The sequence below is a fragment of the Stigmatopora argus genome, chromosome 6 (genome assembly GCF_051989625.1).
Source record: "Stigmatopora argus isolate UIUO_Sarg chromosome 6, RoL_Sarg_1.0, whole genome shotgun sequence".
In the NCBI taxonomy this organism is placed as follows: Eukaryota; Metazoa; Chordata; class Actinopteri; order Syngnathiformes; family Syngnathidae; genus Stigmatopora; species Stigmatopora argus.
Window position 1 is genome coordinate 8,334,933 of NC_135392.1, and position 23,807 is coordinate 8,358,739.

Here is a 23,807-nt window from a genome sequence, read left to right on the forward strand (position 1 = left end):
GTATTGGAGTGACATAGCAATATTATTATTATTTTTAAATCTATTTTTAAAGGTAGTTAAGCCAATTGGTCTGTGACCTAATGTGATTTTTCAGGGTTTAAGGCTCAAGGAACGCAGATATCCATTTTCTTTTTCTTTGCTTGATTTCACTGACATTGGCAGAGTCCTCTAAAAAAATGTTCACCATTTCAAAGCGATTATTTGGAGTACTGGGACTATAGAAACTGATGGTGCTGTTAAGTACTCTCTGTATTGTAGTGAGAGACTTCAGGGGCATCAAAATCTCAATTAAACTCTCTGCACCACTTTCCTCAGTCAACTTAGCATTCTCCTTATTCTTTTGTGGTTCATTTTCACTGTGTTTTTGCATAAGAGCACACCAGTAGAATTGCATGTTCTCCCCGTACCTGCATGGGCTTTCTTTGGGTACTCTGGTTTCCTCCCACATCATCCCAAAAAACATGAATGGTAGGCTGATTGAGCGCTCAAAATTTTCTACGAGTACATGTTAGTCTACTTGTGCCCTGCGATTGGCTAGCAACCAATTCAGGGTGTAAATCCCATTGTTGGCAGGTTCCACCCCATGCGAAAGTCCAGTTTGGGTTGTGAATGCTGCAATAATAGTAGCCATAATTCCTGAATTATAAATAAATAAATCCTTCCAAAATGCTGGTGTACGTGCACTTTTGTGGGCTTTTCCAACATTTGATTCAATTGTATCAGTGGGCAAGTGCAAACGTTTTTTTAATGACAGCTTTTCACAGTCAGTTGTTCAAAATCAAGTTCCAGACAAGGAGCAGGAGAGATAATCTGGTGTGTTGAAAGGGAGATAGCGCTGGATGTTGTCCAGAAGAGCACTTAAGCAATGACATCCATGGTTAAAAAAGAACCCAAAGTATCAGGCCCAAGAAACGTGAAATCAGAGCTCCCCGAAAATCGAATTAGATTAGACAACAATGAAGTGTTTGAACAGCATGAGAACAGATTTCTTAAGGAGTGCTTGATTACAGAAAGCCTTTAAGGTTTCGCTGAAGTTGTCTTTTGTTAGAGTCAGTGTAATCAATATTTTTTGCTGAAAAAGGCTTTACATGTTCATACAGGTCAGTTGCTCAAATAGAGGAAACAAAATACTCTATCATTGTGTAAGATATTTCTGCTGCCTGTCCTTCTCTATTAAAAGGAATTCTGCCAAGAAAGTTTTTACAAGATAAACAATGATCTACTTTTATTTGGGATTTTAGTCTAGTGTAAAAGCTATCATCAGCTCTGGACAAAATTTCTATTACTGATTGTAACTTATTCTCAATAGCCAATTGAAAAACTATGGTTAAACAGGTTCAAGCAAAATTACTAACCTCATCGTGAGGTTTAATGTGAAGCTCTTTAAATTGCCATTATTCCTGAGAACACACACACATAACACCCTTGGAGATTGCTACCCCCTTAATTACCAACTGCTGATTCTACAATGCCTGTGCCATTCGTAACCTCATTTAGCTTTATTAGAACTACCAGTGAAAGTGCACCATTAATCAAATTGTACCAGGGATTTGCTAGCCGCCTCAATGAAAGTAAAAAATGGACTCAAATGATTGCTTGGTTTTGTGTCCTGCCTCTGGTTGTGAGAAGAAAGTGACCCAGTAACCATTATAAAGTCAAGAGCCTGCAAAAAGCTGCATCCAAAAAAATGACACTGAATCTTTTTCTTGGAGCTTTTTTTAAATCCATGAAGCAGCCTATTAGCTATTGGGAAGACTGTCTCTATTCATAAATATTTTATGTATCTGCCATCCTTTTATTGGCCTCTCTTGTACGTGTCCTGTCCATAGAGACAAGTAAAGGGATAAGCTAAAATAAGCCGGTGGAGCAAATTAATGTTAAGTAAAAATATGATAATAGAATAGATGTGCACATCTAACACTGACTGATTTCAACTGCTCCTAATACCAACACCCATTGGGGTGCGAATAGCACCTAAGCAATCAGCATTGTAACAAGGATATCTAATTGTGCGCTTTGTCAGCAATCAAAGATGCTGGGCCCAATCATTTGTTTTGGAAGGAATAACAAATTCATTTGCTAAAATTCTACCCCAGAGTGTTTTAAGCGTTGCGTGATGTGTGAAAGAGGAGAATCTAGAATGGATTCCCATCTGTCTGCCTATTCCCAAGCAGATGACTCCAATAACCAAGTAAAAGAGTTTGTGCTTAATGGGTGCCTGGCATTTGTATACCACTGTTTGTGCTGCCTCTTACACGGAGAACTCAAATTGATTACAGAAGAGCAGAAATTTGTTTTCTTGACAGATGGCCATGCTCAGTGAGAAACCAGTGAACGATTGTTACCTGTAAGAGGAGGAAATTGACTTTAACTCAGTTTTAGGACACAATCAATCGTGGGTGATCACACAACTTTCTGCCAAGTCAGTGAATATTTACATTCAAGCAAGACTAGGAATTATTTTGTTAGGCGAAGGAATAAAACTCATACGTCCCTCTTTAATTCATGTATTGGCTTTCCGGCTTACAATATTCTGTTCCGAGACGCTGTGAGGAATTTATAGATGGACAGCTTATTTACAGTACAACATGAATTATAAACGGGACTAGTCACAAACAAAACACAGGTGCAAGTGAATGGAAGTTGAGCCTCAACACAAAGGTATTCATTTCTCGGGCACATTTTGAGTCTAAATTTTTTTCAACATGTAGTTCATTCTTTCGCTCCAAATCACCTTTGTAGGCTCCAGCTGGACATATAAACTGGAAGTGAAAATAACCTATTTGGCACAGCTGGCTGCCAAAATAAGTGTCCACCAGGTGATAAACAACCCCAGTGTAACCGTGCAAATGTGGAGGCTTTGTCCATTGGTCAAAACCTTAAATCAATTCTGTTGTGAGCAACATATCGTTTATTGTTGATTCACGTTCAGAATAAGCTTTTAGGTGGAAAAGGTGAGATTTCTGGAATCAAAATGTATTTCTAGCATTTGGCAACTATTCTTTTTAGGAATTTTCTGTAAGATTTTTACAGAAAATACGTCACATGCCAGAATAGTTCAGGCCTTGTGTCTTAATTTTGAAAAATCCAATTGCGCTGGCCTTTGCTTATCACGTTTGCATCTTTTGGATATTAAATGCACATCATATCATTGCTGTTTGGCTAACATTTGAAGGTTATCTGAAGGTTGTATTTCTTAGGAGCAGCAGGTAGACCCACAGACGGAAAACTAACGAACAAACAAAAATGAAAATCTGGCACAGTGTGCACAGCAGGGAAAATAGAGAAAACCCACACAAGCTTCCTTCATTACTGACTGACTAAAGTGATGCTGAGCATTCATTTCCATTGCTCTTGACCAAAATAATGATAGATGGAAATTAACATGGCTACATGCTGTATAAGGGGTGATGTGGCCCTGCTCCCCATTTTCAACCAGGATAAGTATTACAGTCATCCAAGTTCTTCCTTAATGAGCAGTCACACAGGCACCAGGGGAATGTCAGCGCCACAAAGCCTTGTTAAAATAGTTTCTTATGATTCTGATCAAGGAGTTGATGTTCCTGTGGGGCGACCCTTTCGCTGTCAGAAACATTTCTACAGAGCTCAGCAGCCTTGAACCATCGGTTTCCCATCACCCAGCCTCTCAATCATGGACTGCCTGGAGGCATTACAAGTGCCACTTTTCATCATGGCATCAAGGCCTTCCCGGTACATTTTACAGATGGGGTTGGAATAGAAGAAATAACTATACCCTCCCACTTTCAATTGGAACTTTGAGCGCAGAAAGGAAAATGTTCGTTTTATTTAATTCTGCTGTAATTGTTCTCTAAATGCAACTCAATCAAAAAAATAAAAGACATTTTAAAAAGTATGCGGCTCAATTACAATACATAGAGCATTCTGTATTTCCCAAATATTTTAGGCACTGCAGAGCAAAGACAACCTCATGCAAAGTATGTCATGACCAAAAAAACATAACATTTAAGGCCTTTTTACTCTAACAGAAGCCCAATGTGCAAATGACATCCATAATAAGAAGCCAAGACCTGGCCCTCGAAGAGAAGCACAGCAACTCCAGCAAGCCTATTTTCTATCATCCAAAGCAAGAATGCATTGATTTTCATTCCCGCACTAGCAAGCCATGACTTTTCTCATTTTGAGGATAAGAGAAGATTAGAACTAATTTTGGCAACAGTGTGGCTCATTTAATGTTCTTGGTTAACTACAGTTACACAATAAAGCACGTCAAGATATCATTTAGTTTAGCAAGAAGCGATGTGGGAGCCACTGTAAGTGTCCCAAAGCTCAGTTGACTTCAACTGACTTCTCCACTAACCAAACAAAATGAATGACATAGTTTAAACAATAACAATTTCAGTTACAACTACACATATACTGTGTCTAATCTCAAACTGACGAGAACTCCTAAACTTTGGTTTTGTTTGTATGGCCTGTTTACAAAGATCTAGATACTGGCTCAAAAGTCTGCTCTAGTTAAATATTCCATGGAGTGCTCCCAGAAGACACAGAGACATAAGGAGGCTGAAAAAAACATCAGCTTCCCATCTGCTAAGGCCCTAAAGACAGATAAATCTGCTTCAGGACTTAGAGAGTTTTAGGTTCAAGAAGAAGAAGCCCTCAAGTACAAATTACTCATGTGACCATTATTTTTGTCTGACCAGCCAACCTCTCCCAAAGGAAATAAGTCTGCTACCTGGTATTTATGGTAAGGTTGAGGTAGTTCTGGCACTACATTGTAGTTACTCCAAGAATGCACATTAACCTTATATCACTGACCAAGACAACCGGTGGAAGACTTTGAGAGAGAATGAATAATACACGGTGCACTAAAACAAGGAGACAATCATGTTGAAAGGCTATTATTAGCCTTTTAGCACACAAACACATCAAATGAATCTTTCTATAGTGTGTATGAAATATCGCTTAACCATTAGACACCATTAGAGCCACTTCATTTATCATGCTAAGCGAAAAAAAGGGAGAACCAGAGAGGTGTTATGACAGCTTTATCAGTCCACTATTCCAGACTTCCATTTGCACACCTTACTAGAGAATGGGAGCAGATGTATGTGAATGTGTTTTGCAGGAGTTAAGTACACAAAATACACTTAATAGCCACTTATAGTGTGCTTTCACATGTTACTGAATGTGTTGCTGCACTAAGCTTTGACTGCACCTGCTATTAATCTATATTTATTCACATTACAGTTGTGTCATATGCACTCAACTTGCCCAAGTTACTCAGGCGGGTAGAAAAAAAATGAAGGCAATTCTTACCATGCTAAATGACTGACACGAAATGATATATTGCCATGTTTTCAAACAAACAGAGCAAGAGAAGCAGGTGGAAACATAACCTCTTTGGCAGAGGCAAGAATGGACTATCATTTCCCATTTATCATAAAGTCATAGCACAACTTCAATTATAGCAGTAAAAGGTTTTATACTTTGCATCACATTACAAATTCAGGACCCATTTGACAACTAAACATCCATCGACCATTTATGAAGTTCATTTCTGAACAGACTGAGAAAACATATTTGGCACAACTCCAGATGGCTGTTTTACACTGTGTCTGTTATACCAGTGATATGCCCAACGTTCTGAAATGAGGTCAGGCTCATAAAACCAAATGATCCCTTTCCATTTTTGCAGTCTGTATTAAAGAGTTTTATTTTCTTTTTCTTCACATTAGTATAGCTAAATACCTTAAAAGCATAAATCGTGTGTTCTCCGCCCTCATCATTGGAGGCAAGTTTTTAAGGAAATCATGGCCCAAGTATGGTCACCCAAAGTTAACAAGTCCTGGGTGAGTTAAAAGAGGGTCCAAACCAGCCCGTTGGCCGCAAGTTTGGCACCGCTGGTCTATAAAGTCATGCTGACCACAACGCATAGCATAGGCCCTGGAACCAGGCCTCTATAAAGGGGATGGACTATCTTCCACTCTGATGTTGCCCCAAATGAGACGCAGAGAGCAGGTGTGGACATACTCTTTGCCCCGAGTGGATTGGGAGATCACTTTGAAGAAGTGGTAGTGGGAAGTGGAAAGAAAGATTCTGTGAACTTTGAGGACAGATGAGAATCATTTGGAAAAGGGTGGCGTGCAATTGAAATATATTTGCATATTCCTTGTAAACCAGACTGGATCGAAGTAGCAGATCCATTGATGGGGATTGCATGAGTGCAGAAGGAGCTGAACCCAATGGCAACTCATAAGTTAGCAATAAATCTAAGTTCTGTCTTTGTTTACGGGAAGCGGGTCAAAAGGACAAGATCACGTGTACAAGTGGCGGAAGGGGGTTTTCTTCGTAGAGTATCACGGCTCTCGGTTGTGGATAGGATAAGAAATGGAGTTACCGAGATAAGGTCAGACCTGTTACTTTGCAATGAATGCAACCACATGAGATGGCTTGGGCATATTGTTAAAGGATACCTTCAGGATGCTTCTCTGGTGAAGTGGTTTAATGCCCCGCAGGGAAATGGTTATGGCATATGGTATGCTGGCTACATCAACCTTTAGTTGGCATGAGAATCACAAAATTCATACCAGCTGACTAAATATGAATTTTTTTTCCAGTATTATATTATTATTATTATTCATTGGTACTAAGTTCATAGACACCATTGTCTCACATTGAAGATAATTAGTTTGGCTAGTGCTTTTTTTATGTCCATATTTTGGGCTGGACCTGGGGATCTGGCAAATGTGAATGTGCGAAAATGAATAAAATCTGTTTTGTTCTTGCAAGCTAGTATAACGAGGGAATCTGTCGAAAAATGATTGCCAGATTTAAGATTGGAAAAATAGGAACCCTCACCACAAATGTTTTACCCACTAGTACTTGTGAGATATATTCATAGTTGAACACAAATCCACATCCCCAAGGGCAATCCATTTTGGAAAGATTCTCACAGATCTTCTAATTAGTAATGGTAAAACAACGCATACTAGGTTGAACGCCAAACACTTTCATCTAAAAAACAGACTTCCACCTCTTACAGACGAACAATCTCAAATCAATAGCTCACCAAACACACACAAAAAAAATCCCCATAACTGAAAACAGCCAAAAGCAGAGCAATAATCTCTAGAACATGCCAGCTTCATCGCTTTGATCATACATTCTCTATAAAATGTGTCTGTGCTGTTGTATCTCTGCATATCCTAGATAGGCAATGATGAGCCACAGTGAAATGTAGATAACAGCAAGCACTGGTAGAAATAGTTTGATGGCAGAAAAAGTGAATCTACTTGTCCAATATTTCAAAGCTGAAGATTATGACAGATAAGGTCAATGAGTTGCCAGTGAGCAGTGTTCACTTATATCGCTACTTAACTGTCGTTTGGTAAATTGGTGCTTTGGATTCTGTTTCCGATTCCAAGCAGGGAGTATCATATACCAGCATGTTGCTGACACATGCACCTCGTTCTCCCATAACTTTAAAGGCGAGGAAAACGGATTGACTGATAAAATACTGCACATCTTTAATGGCAGGAGCTAAGTGTGTGCATGTCAAATGTGCAGAGCCTATAGTCTCCTTTATTTATTTTCTGCTCAGCTAAATAAAATGGCATTTATTCATAATAATACTGAATGATTTTGACCAATTCCACAAAGTTAATGTCTCTGGTCCTTTTAAATTGCCAAAATATTGCCACTAGATAGTAGAATACAATAGTAGAATATTGCAATGCCAAGCAGTGCAGCTTTCCTTAACTTTTCTGACATCTTCCCATCAAAATTACAAACAGGCGTTAAAAGTAAAAGTAAAAAATCATGTTCTCTCATCCAATCAATAATATCGCAAATTTATTAATGAATCAAAATGATGGGGTAGAATATGGCTTCCCGGCTACCATGTCAGAAACATTGTTTTCCATATACTAAACAGCTTTTAACATAATAAAAGGAAACCCTGAAAACCCAATAAACAGTTTGTGATGATTCAAATGTTTGTGCTATAAGTCTTTTCCCATTAAAGTCTTTTCCAATTTTGATCAGATATTAGCAAGCAGTTCAAGCGCTTTGACCAACAGCTTAAATTTTTACTGACTGACAAATTCAATGATGTAAAAAAATCGTCCTATGGGGAAAATATGAGAACAAAGTACAATTTATTAATCAGACCAGTTTTAGTACATCTTATCAAGTGAATAATTTAAAAGGGAATGTGAGAGAGCTGTCTGCAAGGATGCACCTAAGATGAAAGATCTTAACTGGACTGCGGCACCACAGTGCAATAGTAAAATATGTTGTTAGCCTTCACTCCCTGCATGCTTTCCTAGCTACTCAGGATGCGAATCATCCCCCCAGAATAAACAAATTAAATAAGAGTATTATTCAAAGAGCATTGCTATAAATATCTTTTTTGCACATGATATCAATGGCAGAAATTATGTTTTGCCGGTCGAGAAGTTCAAATTGCCAATTTAATGTACTAGTGATTTCCTTCAAATGAAACATGTTGACTGTAGCTGTTTGGAACATGAACATAAGCACTTCATTAATGCAGCATGTGTCCCTTCTTCCTAAGGCATTCACTGCACACATTTAATTGAGATTGGATGTTCAATTTTATACCTGGAGAGCGCTTCAAAACAAACAGCCTGCATGCAAAATAAGTGCTCACTATAAAAATGAAATCAATTTCTTTGTCTTCCCATTGCTGCATACCCACTGTTTTTATTGCTTGATTCGACCTTCTTTGTCTGCCTTTGGCCCCATAGTCTCTACTAACCCATATAACTGGTAAAACATAGACAACGGGAAGGTCATCAATGGTTAAAGTTGCCTTAAATATAAATTTCAGTCGAGAGTGAAAAATCCAATGGATCCGTAGGAAGTACAAATCAACTAATCATCATCCCTCTTTACCAAAATTCACTACCAACATAACAAATATGCATAATTTCCAGCATGTGAAAAGCCCTATGTTAATAACACCTGTAGAGAGAAAGAGAGAGGGAGAGAGAGATAGCGATATCCATGGTTATATTAAACAAATGCTCACAACGTTTTAAATTTTTTTCAGGTGCAAAGTGGAGTTTAACAAGGAGTGTTTCGGTATAAAAAGAAGACAAAGTGAAGTGAGTCAATAAACACCTGAGGGAACCTACACAGCTTCTAATAGTATTGGAGTGGAGCTGATCCATTGACAGTGCAAGCAATGGAGAAAAACAATGAATCTAATTTATTCTTGTGCCATTTTAAACACAGCAACCCACCACCGACCAATAGTTGCAGGACATCTTAATCCAACCTATCATGTCACTGTAAAAATATTTTATAAAGCTACATGTTGCTAGGCCTATTACTCATAAAAGGTCACCACCGTGGGGAGAAGGATGTACGAAAACACACTAGCCCCAATTTGAAACCAATTCCTCCTCCTTTCTGGTGGTGTGAATATGATGTGCGTGAGGAGGAAAAATCTATTTTCTACATTGTGGCCATCTACTGTACACAAATTCTTTGAGCATGATCAGTAATAGATAGCTCATTATTGGGGAAGCAGGTAGGGTGAAATTAACTCTATTGTTAGACTAAATGACTAAAACATGAAAGATGGTAGAGCAGTAAATTCATTTTTAACGCATTTTTTTTAAAGGTTTTGCTTGCCAGACTAGAACAGCACATTTAGTTTCTCATTCGAGAACATTCAAATTTGCATTTGCCTTAATAATGTGCATGTTTAAATGATGCTTTTGCTGTGTGGGTGGACGGAGTGTGCAGCAAGCTTCTTCCCAAGTAGAGAATTATTTTTTAAAAGCCAGAAATGGTAATTCTCCAGAACGTTGAATCATATTGTAATGTGGCTTTGTTTACCGATTTTACAATGCGGGTAGGCGGTAGAAATATAGTGTGTATAATAGCAGTTGAGATTCAACCCAAACAAACATTAATAGAAAGCAAACAATTTATGTAAAATGACTCTGTGCTTCAGTGGGCTCGGATAAAATCTGTAGATGGTACAGATAACAAACAACTCATTTAACGTATTTGTCCTTTGTACAATTATTGACGCTAGCTGTTTTTTTGTCATCCTCTTCACTCTTCTCTTCCATAGACAGTAACACTAATTGTCAAAAAATGGTAGAGTCAGTGGAAATTGAAATCCTCTGTAAGTCACATTTTATTTAGGCTAGAAAGAAAGGTTCATATCACTCTAGTTTGTGCACCTGATTGAAAATATTTTTGGGCGTGTGTTGTTTGTGTGTTCTAAAAAAAACATCTCCCATACGACCCCAGCGGGGCTCTGAAAAATGTTGTGACATTTGAAAGTAATAAGAAGTTAATCATTCATTGTTATCACAGGAACACGAAAACAAACTGCTAGGTTGGAGTTTTGCTCTGCTTCAATTTCAAACCAATGCTTCAATCCAAAATACTGGATGTTAAAGTCAGATTCAATGTGTGTTTGAACCAAAATTTCTCTTTCCTCAGCCCCTAATGCACCCGAAAAAGACAGAAAAGAACAAATATGTCTGTAAATAAAAAATCAATACCACTACAAGAGCACTCAAAACAGCACTTGTCATATTATGTGGCACCTCAGCATTGAAATGATGAATGCTCAACTTGAGCTTGCTGGAAATGGAGTTTTGCAACTTGTGCCATAAAAAAACAAGCCAGAAGTGGGAGAAAAACATGGATCGTGACCTTAATAAATGTGTAATTTCTCATTTAGAAAACAAAGGGCTTCATAAGTTAGCTGATGATGCTGAAAAATATTAGATGAACCCCACCTTCACCTTAATTTTGGAGTCTTTATTTACACTTTTACAATTGATCCAATTATTTCATGCACTGGTTGTCTCCATGTGGTAGAAACACTCACAATTTTCTTTTGACATGCATTGTGTCAAATTAAATAATTTATTTAGTAATGGGAGGCTCTAATTAGCTTTTGGCTTGGAGTTTATAATGGTTGTAATAACAAAGACCAGGATATCCAATTAATATAGTAATCACCTGATATCTATTGTTTCCCCAAGAGTGGCCACTTAACAAATGCAAATCACCAGACAACACTTTTTAATGCGGTCACGTCTTTTACAGCCCATTTCACATTCCCCGCTGCCAACCTATAATTTGTCCTGTACTTCCTAACCTCTTTTGTCCAGGCTATTTGGGCGGACATATTTTGAATCGCACCATGGCCTCTATTGTTTTTATTTAATTCAATACAGTGCAAGATTCGATGCTAACAGTGTGGGTTCTGGTTTGAAACAGAGGTGCAGCAAACCATTATTAGGTGATACTGTCTCCAACCTTGCTTGGTAACTCACAATATTCTACAATACGAGTAGTACATCACGGAGAGGCTTTGGAAACTCGGGCTTTGGAACCATGCTGTCAAGTTTTGAGTTGTACCGCAGACAAATGAGAAGGCCAACTTGTTAAAAGGATGGTATTCTGATTCTTGACGGCACTCTAGCTGCCCTTGAGCATGGCATTGATCTCTCCCCATTAGCTCACCAAGTACAGCACTGTTAGAGCATGGCCTTTTACCCTAACATCTCTTCTTGAATGCCTACATGTCTGTGAAATGCTTCTTTTTAGGGTGTTTAACAAAAACATACAGCAGAGTGTGAGTTTCTTTACCCCTTGAGGGATGACTTGAAAACAACTTTAAAAATAGATGCCTGAACTGATGGTATTCACAGCTTTAATGAATTCAGCATGTCAGGGACACTGAATACATACTTCTTTGTTTTATCTTTGAATGCCGTTGCACCTTTTTCTGAGAAATGGGCTCCATTAGAGGAATAAATTTACTCACCCAAGAGGTTTTTCCAGGCGACTGGCTGGTGATCCCACAATCTCCCCGAGAGTACAGAACATCTGACCCAAAAAGTCCTAACAGTGGAAGAAAAACAAGAAGGAAGGAAATTAGGCATATTGGCATTTGAAGAGTTTAACAGTAAGAAGAATTAAAGTGAGTCTTTCTAATGTGGACACACCTGCAATGGTCAATTTTAAAACAAAGCTTGCTTAGATCAAATTTTCATCAGATTATATTAACATGAATACTTGGGTAACACATGTATGTATATGTTAAACCATTTGGATGAAGCTTCCTTTTGTTGATTTCAACAACATATTTGCCGTCTTGGTACTCGTTATCGTGTACAAATTGTAGGTGTGTCACATAGTATGCACACTACTGTGAGATACGGACTTCAACAAACACACAGAAAAAGGTGAGATTGAAAACATGGTGATAATGACAGGGAAAATGATTTATGACCACATAGCTAATAAAATACAATAAAACGTACTATACAGCAGAGGTGCCCAATAAGCTGAATGAAATCGATTGGTAATTCTCAAAGCTAGTGTCATTTGATCGTGAGCTCAGTGGAAGAAAAAACTGAAAACGGACAGAAGTCTGTACATCCTTCCGTGCTGCCGGATATATCTTCTAAATAACATCCAATTAAACCAGTCTAGCTTTAAATCTTGAACCTATATCAGAGCTCTTTTGTCAATCATCCACCTTCCCAGAGGTGTCTTGTCTTTGACTGCTGTACACATCAGCAAAACACATTTTTTTTGCACATCGTGCATCTGACCTTGGCTTCTGGTGCAAAACAAAAAAATGGCAATATGCTAGAATGTGATACTTATTATCTATAGGTCCACTTTCAGGCTTTTTATAGAGATTGAAACAGTGAAAAGTAAAAGCAAAAACTAAAAGCACCCTGATATTCCAAGTGACAGGAGAGCAATGATTTGTTGTTGTTGTTGGTTTTTTAAAATAGTTTTTAAAAGCAAAGACTTCAATCCAAGTACATTACATCCATTTCTCAATTGTTGTGTACAATAAGGTTTTCAAGTGTGCAAGTTTTTCACTCAAACAGCCAAAAAGTTTGGGCAACCTTGCTCTACAGTAGCTACTGTGGCCGCATCAGAATTGTTGATGCAATGCTTTTAATGGCAATCAGTGATAACCATTTCACATTGCTTTAACATTCTGATGAAAGCAAAGCTCTAAAACTGCAATAAAACACTAAACTAATGGTGGCTGAAAGATTTGCCACAGTACTGGTAAATCTTTTGTTGTTAGTTTTTTCTCTCCCAAATCTGACATATCATTGACAATGTTGAACAATTCAGACCAAGGAGTTCCTTATGGTGCCTTGGGAAAGAGCAACAGCATTAGGCTTCTATGGAATGTGGTAATGTTATGAAAAGTCTCACCAACCCAAGTGTGACCAAAGAAAAAACGATGAATTTAGAACTTTATTATGCAGTCATCGTTGAAACCTTTAAAGGTTTCAGACACCGCTTTTCTTTTGGGTTAATGACAGACAGAAAGCATGCAGTGTCAGAGGTGAAAGCGTTGCTAGCACCTACGTTTTGTTCTGCAGGCTTCCAGTAAGGTTGGCCAGCAGCAGCAACAATAATAACAGTGACAACAATCACAACAATATATACCATATGACCATAAAACATGACCAACATGAAGTGCCCCTAAAACTGCACCACATAATGAGGTAAAACAGGAAGAAAAAATGTTGGGCTTTAACATAAAAAAATAAAATAAAATCAGGCTAATGATGGGGGAAAAATGCAAACCCTGTTAATCCAAATACATTTAAGAATCATCTATTGATGATTTTTAAAAAACACATTTATTCAATGCTTTCAGTCACCATAGTTTCCAGTTGTATGAGGAAAATGCATATTAACTGATTAAACATTTATAATGAAATTTAAATTTGTGAACGTGAAAAACAACAGTGAAAAGCATTGCATAATAGACACCTGTCGCCATGATATCACATTACTCCCATATGGTCTCTTCCTTGAGTTAATTTCACTTTTTTTGATATGACAAATAAATTCATCAAAATAATACTTTTGAAAAGAAGGACTTTTATTATTCACCTCAGAACACAGCAAAAAAACATCAGTTTTGTTAGATTCAAGATCCAATAACAATGAATATTTGTTGTGAAATTTCATATAAATGTTAATGGGAATCTAGGACAAGACGATATGTTCCCTCAATGCACAAATTACATTAGCAAATCTACAAATTGGAAGTAGAGATAACTCCAGGAAGAGAAGCAGAAGTGATCTGAAGTCACAGTGAAAAGGGTCTAACAAGGATGAAAGGAACGTTTTTGGAATGCCCTCATGTCTCACTATAAACGGAAAAGTGAATACAATTAAAAATGTCCTGTGCCTATAAAGCTGCTTACATGATAAGGATAAGAAGAAAAGCAATCATTTATTTTGTATTTGGATATTTCAACAAACCAAGCATTAGAAAGGGTTTGCCTTATTCCATCAAGTAGCAGCAGGCAATAGACGGCTTCTAAATGGAAACACCACAGATAAAGAGTCTGCTCAGCTTCATGTCACACTTAAACTTAACATGCACTCATTTATTTTGAGTCAGGCACAATAGCAAGTAGAAATTTGGAATTCAGCCAAAACTGGTCATCACTTATCTGTGGTGTCAAGTAGTACATAAATAGAACATTGTACATTCTGCACTCACATGTTTGGACAAGTCTGGACTTTTGGAGTCAACATCATACCTGAAATGAAACCCAAAGGCAAAAAGGCCATTTCCACATTATAAAATTGAAATGAATGCAAGTTTGGATAGTGGATAGATTTAAAGTGGAAATTCTCTAAAGCGGTTTGGAATTAAAACAACAAAAATACACTATTCAGTCATGCATTTTATTTTTAATCAAACCATACATGGTGCAAATCTCCTCGACTTCACCTCAGTAAGGTTAAACTCCACAAGTCTGTTTTGCATTTCTCGGGCTTTAAAGTAATCATTTTTAGTTATGCTATAACAGAAGGTGATAGTGAAGAGAAGAGAAAATTGTCATGACAACAAATGGCTCGCTCGAACATCAATAGCTGCTTGCCATGCTCACTACTGAAATGGAGGGAAGCTGGAATAATGTATTGTGACTTTAAATTATTCTAAATTAATCACATTTTAAAGTTACAATACTACTATTCATTCATTCATTCATTCATTCATTCATTCATTTACCATATGGCTTAACTTTATTACAAGTTGAATATTATTGTTAATGTAGTATATCTGATCAGTTATTATAGTATATTGTGAAATAACAGAGATTTTATACATATAAAAACTCCATGGGCAAATATGGAGTCTAGCCTTTTTTCCAGCATTGTTGGGTTCTCTCGGACCATTTTTCTTTATCCATAATCGTGAGTGGATGCAATTTGCATATCATTAAAAAGCAATAAGAGCATGTGAAATGGTGCATATGTAATACACTAATTAAATGTTCACCTATACAGTAATCAAGCACAATTGGACAACATGCAGGATTTCATCACGGTTACAGCCTCGGGCCACCGTGGATAAGTGTATAATCATTTTATTGGATGCTTGATACTATGGCCTCTCAAGAGGCATGAAACGCAAAATGCAAATGTGGTTGAGAAGAAATTGATGGAATAATCATCACTGAGGTGAGGAATGGGCAAGACTGGATGCTGAAAGAAGCCAGTCTCTCCCTCTTACTTGTAATTTTGATATTTAAAAAAGAGTGACTTCAAATGAATGCAGACTCACAAGTCAAAACGAAGGCTCTGCTTTTCTTCAAAAAAGTAGTCCAAGATGTACTTTCGAACAAAGTCAGGGTTGAGGGTGTTGTCGATCACTTCAGTCCTGCCAAACTGCAAATCGAGAAAGATGGACCGTTATTGGGAGAGAGCAAAGATTAGTGTAAAACCCAGTTTCAAATGTGAACTCTGTCGTCGCACGCAAGTAGACCTTGACAGTCAGAGACCTGATTAAGAGTGGTGCTTTCACACATTGAAAAGGAAACCGGGCTTGCATTTCCAAACATCTTATTCCTAAACCTCTCCCACATTAATTGTGGCGGGATAAGTCGACCCGAGGAGGGAATGAGGAGAGATAAATGGCGTGGACGTGGTTTGCAGGGAGAAATGGGGGAAGGAGTGGCTGAGGAAGTATGGAATGGGGAAGAAGGGGGATAATGTTGAAAAGTAGTGAGAGTAGCAGGTGAGAAGTTGTTATTGAGCCTTCCTCATTAGTGGGAATCTGACTGTCAAACATGATAAAAAGGCAGGTGTAAACACACATCGCATGTGATGAATTAGAAGACACTATATACATCAGTTAATCGTATTACCATATGTTCTCAAGGGCATTTGGTTATGCTGCCTTAAAAACATACTTTTCTTGTCATTTTTTAAAACCTCCGATGGATAAAAAAATGTGATTATGATATTTATATCTGTAATTTCCATGTCGTATTCCTCTCATTTCAAATATGGATCAAAGACATGTCAAGAGGAGGGAAGGGTGCATGAAATTAGACATCCTCGGATTTAAATCATCTTTAAATCGCCTATATGGATAGAAATCGGATTGTAATCTCTTATCTCGGGATGAAACGACAACAAAAAATAACATCGCTTTTCATACCGCCCTCTAGCTCTATAATATATTTTCATTTAATGAATTAATATACTTTAGTTACTCACTAAAACCGACCAGAACATTTATATCAGGAGGTTTTACAAGAATATAAATGGGTGATATAATAATTTCCTTTTGTAATGTGAGTTTGTGCTCAGAAATGGATTCATTCATAAAATCAAATGGTTCCAGGAGAAGTATTATAACTGGATTAAATTTACACTGCTTTTAAATGTAAAGAGATTAAACCCTGGCAGAGTGATATTTCACCGACAGAGGATATAAGGATAGCAACATTTGTATAATTGGTTTTCTCATGTTAACATTACATACATGTGTTGTAACTGGATACTTAATCAGTCTGACATTTAATGTATTTTCAATTCAAAAGATTCAATGGAAGTATGACTTTAACAAAAAAACCCTCATTATTAATGTCAGAGTTTAATCTGACTGCTTTAAAGACTGAATTGCCATTGAATTTAAACTGAATTTTATATGTAAAGCACCTTTCTTCCATCAAAACACAACAAAAAGTGCTGCGCAAAACAGCAAATTGTAATAAAACTAAAAAAAAGTTTCTAAAATTAAAATTAAATGATGCTCAGAGACAAGATACCCCAAGTGAAAGTAATCATAGCCTACAGCATAATGATGAAAGCACGAAATGTTATAAAACAGAACATGCGAAAAATCATTTTTAATACCCATTTGAAAGTAAAACTATTATTTTAGGCATATCCACTTGTAAGTAAGAATAAAGGCAATTTCAGAGCTAGCCAGATACTGAAAGACCCTGAGGTGTTGATGAAACACAGAGCACATGCTCGTGATGAGGCAGGTGATGGCAAGGATGAGCTCCATAATGTGATTTCCCTGCTGAGTGGCAGAGACAATGCCAAGCGCCAGAGTTCATTAGATACTGCTGGGCTGCTGGGGCTGACTAATGAGAATCTGGCAGCGAGTCTCTGACTGACACCCTGACCATATCCACACTATCTGTTTTCCTCACTTTTTGGACTACATTAGTGACGCCATGTCATAGCCAAGTCCATTGAACAACCAAATATACATGTAAATGCTGTTATTTAGAAATAGAATACAATACCAATCATATTATATTGGTTGCAGAGAATAAACAACTATGTAATCAGATTACACACTTGTTGAAAATTCTGTTATTTGTCATGAATAAAAACATGCGTATGTCGGTTTGCGTCTGTATGTGTTAATTATTTTAAGTGTTTCACTTACAAACTAGTATTAAAATCAATGTATTCATTTATTTGGAGTGTAAATGTTTTTTTTAAGAAGACCTTTATTTTAGTTCTTTTCTGAAGTTGCAGATTCCAGAAAGAAAAGACATTATTGTTTTTTTGGGATGATGGACACTGTCAGTTTAATAAACAAAAACAGTGTATGCAGCATTATTTAATTTCTGTTCATAATGTTGAGCGTGTTCTATAGTGTTTTCTATTCTTTGGCTTCAAATGAAAGCGTTTAGTAAATTTACAGTCATCGTCTTAAGAAATTTAAGTGGATGGAGAGAGAGTAAAACAGAGTGGGAGTGAGAAAGGGATAAAAGACAGAATAGAGGGAAAAATAGTAGGAATGTCCATAAACAAATTTCACATGGTAATCTCAATGGAGCGTGTGTGCGTGTAGGTGGCATGGATAATACTATATTGACTGAATGAGTTTAATTTTATTGATATACGTGGCTTCAATCTGCTTTCTAATTTCACCCTACCCACTAGTAGTTAGTTGCCTGTTAATAGCAATATAATTTCACATTTAAATGATTCTATTGTGATAGCAGATGATATCATAGCTGAGTAAATTATCATTGGGTTCCTTATTAAAGACATTGTAAGTTCAAGATGAAATTAGAAGCCGTAAACGTCACAACCAAACTTTTAAGCGCATTAATTTTTAAGTGTAGAGCTAGATCCTTTTAATTTTGACATTCTAAATGTGATGTACATGTACTATGAGGGCGGACTTTACTTTTATCCTTTCTATAGCATATTCATTTTAAAAAAGGCATCCAACAGGCCTTCAACAGAATGTGAAAGTCCTCCCACACAGCAATCTGTCCTCAGTATGTAAACACATAAACAAGTGTATGAGGGAGGCAATTGCATGGTATAAATACTGTTGATTTTTCTACCTATGAAATTTTTTGAAGGACTAAAAGACATTAAAAGACACTAAATTACATATATTGGCACTAAAAAAAATTTTTAGTATGTCCAAACACATCTCTATATAAAGCTTTTAATAAAATGTTACTTGCAAATTTACCTCCAAAAAAGTTGCATTGTCACTCAGGTATGCATTTTTTTAGTCTTTATACTGAATTTTTCCAAAGAGAAATAGTGAGCTCCACTCACCTCTCTCCACTGTTTGGTTTCCACACCTTGTGTATAGAGGACGCACACTGTGAAGCAGGACAAAATCAGCAAAGTGAGATAAAAGATTGGGAAGCGTGAAAGACAGCGACGGAAGAGTCGGTCATCAATCAGAACAAGCCTGTCTCACAATGATAAATCAATTTGTTTGCGTGCATGTGTTGTGTAGGTGTGTGATTGATTGTGTGCCTGCAGAATTGGGTACCTGTGTGCATGCAGGAGTTAGATTTTGGAGGTTGCTTTCAGTCAAGTGAACTAAAAGTTACTGAAATAAGGAAGAAACCAAGGCTTCCTTAAATCAGGTTTTTGTTGTTTTCACAAACATTCTAAGAGTGAATAAGAAAAGAGACCGAAGAAGATTAAAGAGTGAAGTCACCAAAGAACAAATTCACTTAATGCACTCACATGGGTCTGACTTGGAAAATGTGTCTTTATCCAGAAGATTTCTGTGAATTGAAAAGACAAATCATTGTTATTCATTCAGTTATTTTCCGTACCGCTCATCCTCAAGTGTCGCGGGTGGTGCCAAAGGCCGGCACAAGGATATTCCATTCACGCTCGCATTCATACCTGGGGGCAATTTAGATCAACCAGCAATCCTGCATGTTTTGAAGATGTGGGAAGAAACCGGAGTAGCCAGAGAAAACCCATACAAACACATGCAAACTCCACACAGCAAGAACGATCACAGAACCGTGAGGCCGATACACTAACCACTTGTCCACCGGGCCCCAAAATAACATCTTTGAGGATTATTTAATGTTCTAATTATATATTAATTCATTCATAGTTGACATAATTTTGAAAGTAATACTCCAAAAGCAGTAAATGTAAGACACAACAAATTTAATCTCATCAATGCCAATTTTTCACTCGTAAAGTACAATTTTATTTTTGTAATATTGCAATGTATGTGTTAATTCTTGTAATATTACAACTTTAAATCATGAATTTTATGACTTTTCTCTCGAAATATTACTTCTTGGCAGAAAATGTTCCACCAATCCATCTATCATGGCACGGCAGAGTGGTTTGGAAACACATAAATAAACAATCTTGTAAAAAAAAAAGTAAAAAAAAAGTTGGGGTAAAATCGAAATCATGATTTTATATCCCAATGGGGGGGTGAACACACAGCTGGACTCAAGAGCACGAGACAGGGCCAGAGGTAGTTCAAGGATAAAGGATTATTGACCTGGCGAACAACAGGCCGGCTCAAGGAAAAAACACAAAATCACCTGATTCCAAAAAACGTGGATAGGACAGGAAACTCCAAAACATAAAACATAGATGATCGACGTGGCTTAGCTTCCAATACAATGCACACACTGGCAAAGGAAACAAAAAAACTGAAGGGAATGTATGAGGGCAAATGACAAACAGGTGTTGACACTCAGGTCATTTGGAGAGGAAATGCCATAGTGACTACACATAAAGACAGGAACCTACCAAAATAAAACTGGGTATCACATAAATCAAGGCTTTATTATTTTTAATTGTGATAATACGATCTTTTTTTTCTTCCATATCGCTCACCCCTAGTTCAAAAGCATCCACAGTCCTGGCTGAATATATGGTATAAGATCACTAGAAAAATCAATCGGGGGGAAAAACTGTTGTTTTTCAGAATTAAATTGAAAAAGTAACCAAAGATGATGAAATGCGCTTGTCCGTTTTAGATGATTGAAGCCTAAAATTAGATTTATCAGGTGATTAAATAATGGAAAAAAGGTTGCAATTCGTGTCTGATAAAAGGGAGAGAAAGACATTTATGAAACCTTCCTTTCTGTGCTTTTAAAATGTATCTTTAAAAAAAAATCAGTTACTATTAATGGTTTTCATACATAAAAATGGGCTGTGGAGTCAATTGAGCCATATAAAAATAATTATAGTAATGTAAAGTGCATGGAAGTTTGACCTTTCATTTATACTGTTCTCTTTCTTTTTATCAGTGGTTCAGTGTTGAAATTGCAGTACTTTTGTCAGAGCAATAAGGTTATGTACTTTTTTGTTTTGTATTGCAAAATTCAGGTAAGCGTAAGGTGTTAAATGTCAAGGATATTTTTACAGAACAAGACTATGCACTTTGTTTGAAAAGCAATCCAATATTTGCCACAATACAACAATTGGACATTTTTAAATCATTTTCATAATCATGCGAATTCCAGTAGCTATTCTATTTTAATACTGTATTGCAGTTTAAAAAGAGAGAAAACCACACTGTTGATAATTCAATAACTCTCAATGACATGGCAGTCGTAGTTCCTTTGTCGTTTAGTCCAAGTGAGCTGAAAGGCCAATATTTGTATTACATCTAGTACAGTCCACATGTTCAAATTTCAACTTAAAACCAAATGATCTGGGTTTAAAAGTCATGTAATTAAACAAGAACATTATATTAAGTCATTTTCAGACATTCTAAATTTCAAATGTGTCATCAGATTTGCATTTGGTCTGTTATGCAATAGACTGGCAATGCTACAGGGGTTTTAAACAAACTTGCCTGATGTAAATGAGGTTCAAAAAAAGATCTGAGACTCAGCCGTGGCAGTATTTGTATGGTTGTGTCTGTGAGGGGGGGTCTGTTTGTGTATTAGGCCAAGCAAGTGAGAGCTTGTCTTGTCTGTATGCAAGAAAATATTGTGGGATCAAGAGAGCAGCATTGTAACAGAAAATCAGTCACAAGTGGGAAAGTACAGACAAATGTGTCGCAAAAAGTGCATGTGGAGAGGGGGTTGTTATGAAAGTCAGAACAAATTCCTGCGGATGGGATCAAAAATAGACAAGAATAACAAAGCTTTTTTTGGTCGTGCAAGAGAAGTCCCAGATAGGCAAATGCTAACTTTATTCAAATAGTATAACTCTATAACACCAACTCTGGTAATTAGACAGATGCTTCTTTCAAGCCAATGGGAGGCTCCTCTGGCCTCTCCCACTCTAACTACTCCACTCAGCCAGTGCAACCTGAGGAGGAGATAATAAATATCAAGGGATCAGTGCTTCTAAGGCATGCAAATTGAGATGATGTGATTTTTTTTGGGACTTGGACTAGAGTAAAAATGAGCATAAATTCAGGGCAACAGAGACCAATGTTTCATTTCCAGCTTTCCTTCTAATAAGGATACGTAGTACTGTATTCCGCTTCATGAATTAACTCAGTGCTTTATAGGGTTCACTTTCATTTTTACATCATGGAAAAAAGTATGTATCATTATCTCCTTATCACTGTATTTCCTGGCAACGCACACGAAGGAAGCACAGTCCTGTGTTCACACAATGAAGGCGGATTTTTCCGATGCTAGAGTGGGTGTAACATGACTCTTAACTCTAAGGTTGAGAGTGTGAGATTTACCTCTTGTGTATGTGTCTACATTTCAGTTTATATGACGGAGAGAAAAGGATATCTGGTAGATTAGATCGAAAAATAATAATAATCTGAAGTGTTCTAACAAGCAAACTGGTTGGTCAAGTTTTGGAATAACAAAATGAGAACAATGCCGTTGTTTAAGCACGTTTACTGATAATTTCAAGCCTTAAGGGGTGTTGCAAAATCATATTATTCCATATTTAACGATCATAATCTGAGATCACGTTTGCACTAACTCCTTGATTTTCTCTTAGTTTCAAACCAAAATTGTTAATGGTTCATAGTTCTTTATTAAAAGGGGGTTTGCAATGGGCTAGTCATGCCTTTTATGAGAATGTATTTAGTTGGCGAAGAAAAATATCTTTATATTATTGGAATGGTGTACATTTTGAATAAATACAATGGAGGGTGAGTTCTTAAGAGCCCTATAAAATATGTCATTCATGCTCATTAATTTTTCCAGGATCAAGGAAACTAATTACTTTGGTTCATTAGCACAAACTACGACCTGCTACCTAGTTTTTATAGTCTTGCAGTAAATTATAAAAATATCATTGAATATTCCTCACAAAAGCTAATGCATTAAACTTCAATATTTTCATTGTGATGTTTTGCTCTTGCTATGTACTTGATGTGTTCTGTAAAGTGTTTCAGGAATGTAACTGCAAGTGTAAGTGCAAGAGTTAAACTTGACTTCTGACCTAGTTTTTGAGTTGTAATGCTTTTCAAATTAATTTTGGTGGAGATCGTGTAAAGCTAAAATATTCATTGAGCAATGATGTCTTCATTCAGCAATAACAGCCTGCTTCTAAAACGTTTTTACCTCCAGGACATTCATGCAAGGATAGATAGTAATAAAAAGGTGGTCCTCGCTCATCCTCCCTGATTTTTGCAAGTGTGGGGGAAAAAATGAAAGCGACTGTATGCATGCTAACAGTGATGACGGAGCTGACTGAGGTGAGTGCAATATTTAGAATTAGATTTTTTAAAAAGAGACAGAAAATGAGTGGGGGTCGAAAATGGAAGCTACAAGTGAGATTTAAATAAAAAAAAGATTGTGTGCAGATTAGGAAGTTTGAAGCATCAGTTCAAGAAAAAAAGCAATTTGTTTCTAGTGGTGGATGTGCATTAAGAGTGTTGTATGGGGAAATGTGCAGGAAAATGATAAATGCTTAACATAAAAAAAAATCACTCAGCCATTTCAACCTCTCACTTTATCTCTAACATACAGTATAAGCTCTTCTTCAGTACTTGGCCTATTTGAGTGAAGCAGTGTCATCTATTCTGTGTTCATGGGATTAAAATAATCAACCAATTGTCTATGAGGAATTATGTGTCACCCTTAGATGTAGGATTTCAATTGAAATCAGCAATTCAACCTCAAACACCTGAGTCCAAGTGTAATGCTGGCATTACTTCAGCGTCAAATCGATGGCAGAAGCAAGTCGGATCATTCCTCCCAGCAGCTGTTGAATTATTCAGACCAGAACTTTCTCTGGGGAGACTCCAAGTCGCTGTGCCAGACAGTCATAGTGAGCCTGCAGCC

The 23,807-nt window shown here is 37.0% G+C and overlaps 1 protein-coding gene across 8 annotated transcripts in view; it reads right to left on the reverse strand.

Annotated features, from left to right (window-relative positions):
- The window catches only part of cpne5b (copine Vb), a 67,035-nt gene that overhangs the window by 27,212 nt on the left and 16,016 nt on the right, over positions 1-23,807 (reverse strand). For 3 of the 8 annotated variants that reach the window (XM_077604061.1, XM_077604062.1, XM_077604063.1), the window contains 6 exons: positions 19,300-19,340; positions 18,877-18,923; positions 15,609-15,714; positions 14,540-14,589; positions 13,387-13,401; positions 11,810-11,886 (listed from right to left, as the gene is read on the reverse strand). In XM_077604061.1, the coding sequence (XP_077460187.1) occupies positions 11,810-11,886; positions 13,387-13,401; positions 14,540-14,589; positions 15,609-15,714; positions 18,877-18,923; positions 19,300-19,340 (336 nt within the window). Of the gene's footprint in view, positions 1-11,809; positions 11,887-13,386; positions 13,402-14,539; positions 14,590-15,608; positions 15,715-18,876; positions 18,924-19,299; positions 19,341-20,132; positions 20,287-23,807 lie in introns of those variants that run through there. The other 5 variants (XM_077604068.1, XM_077604064.1, XM_077604067.1 and 2 more) reach the window with 5 other exon arrangements.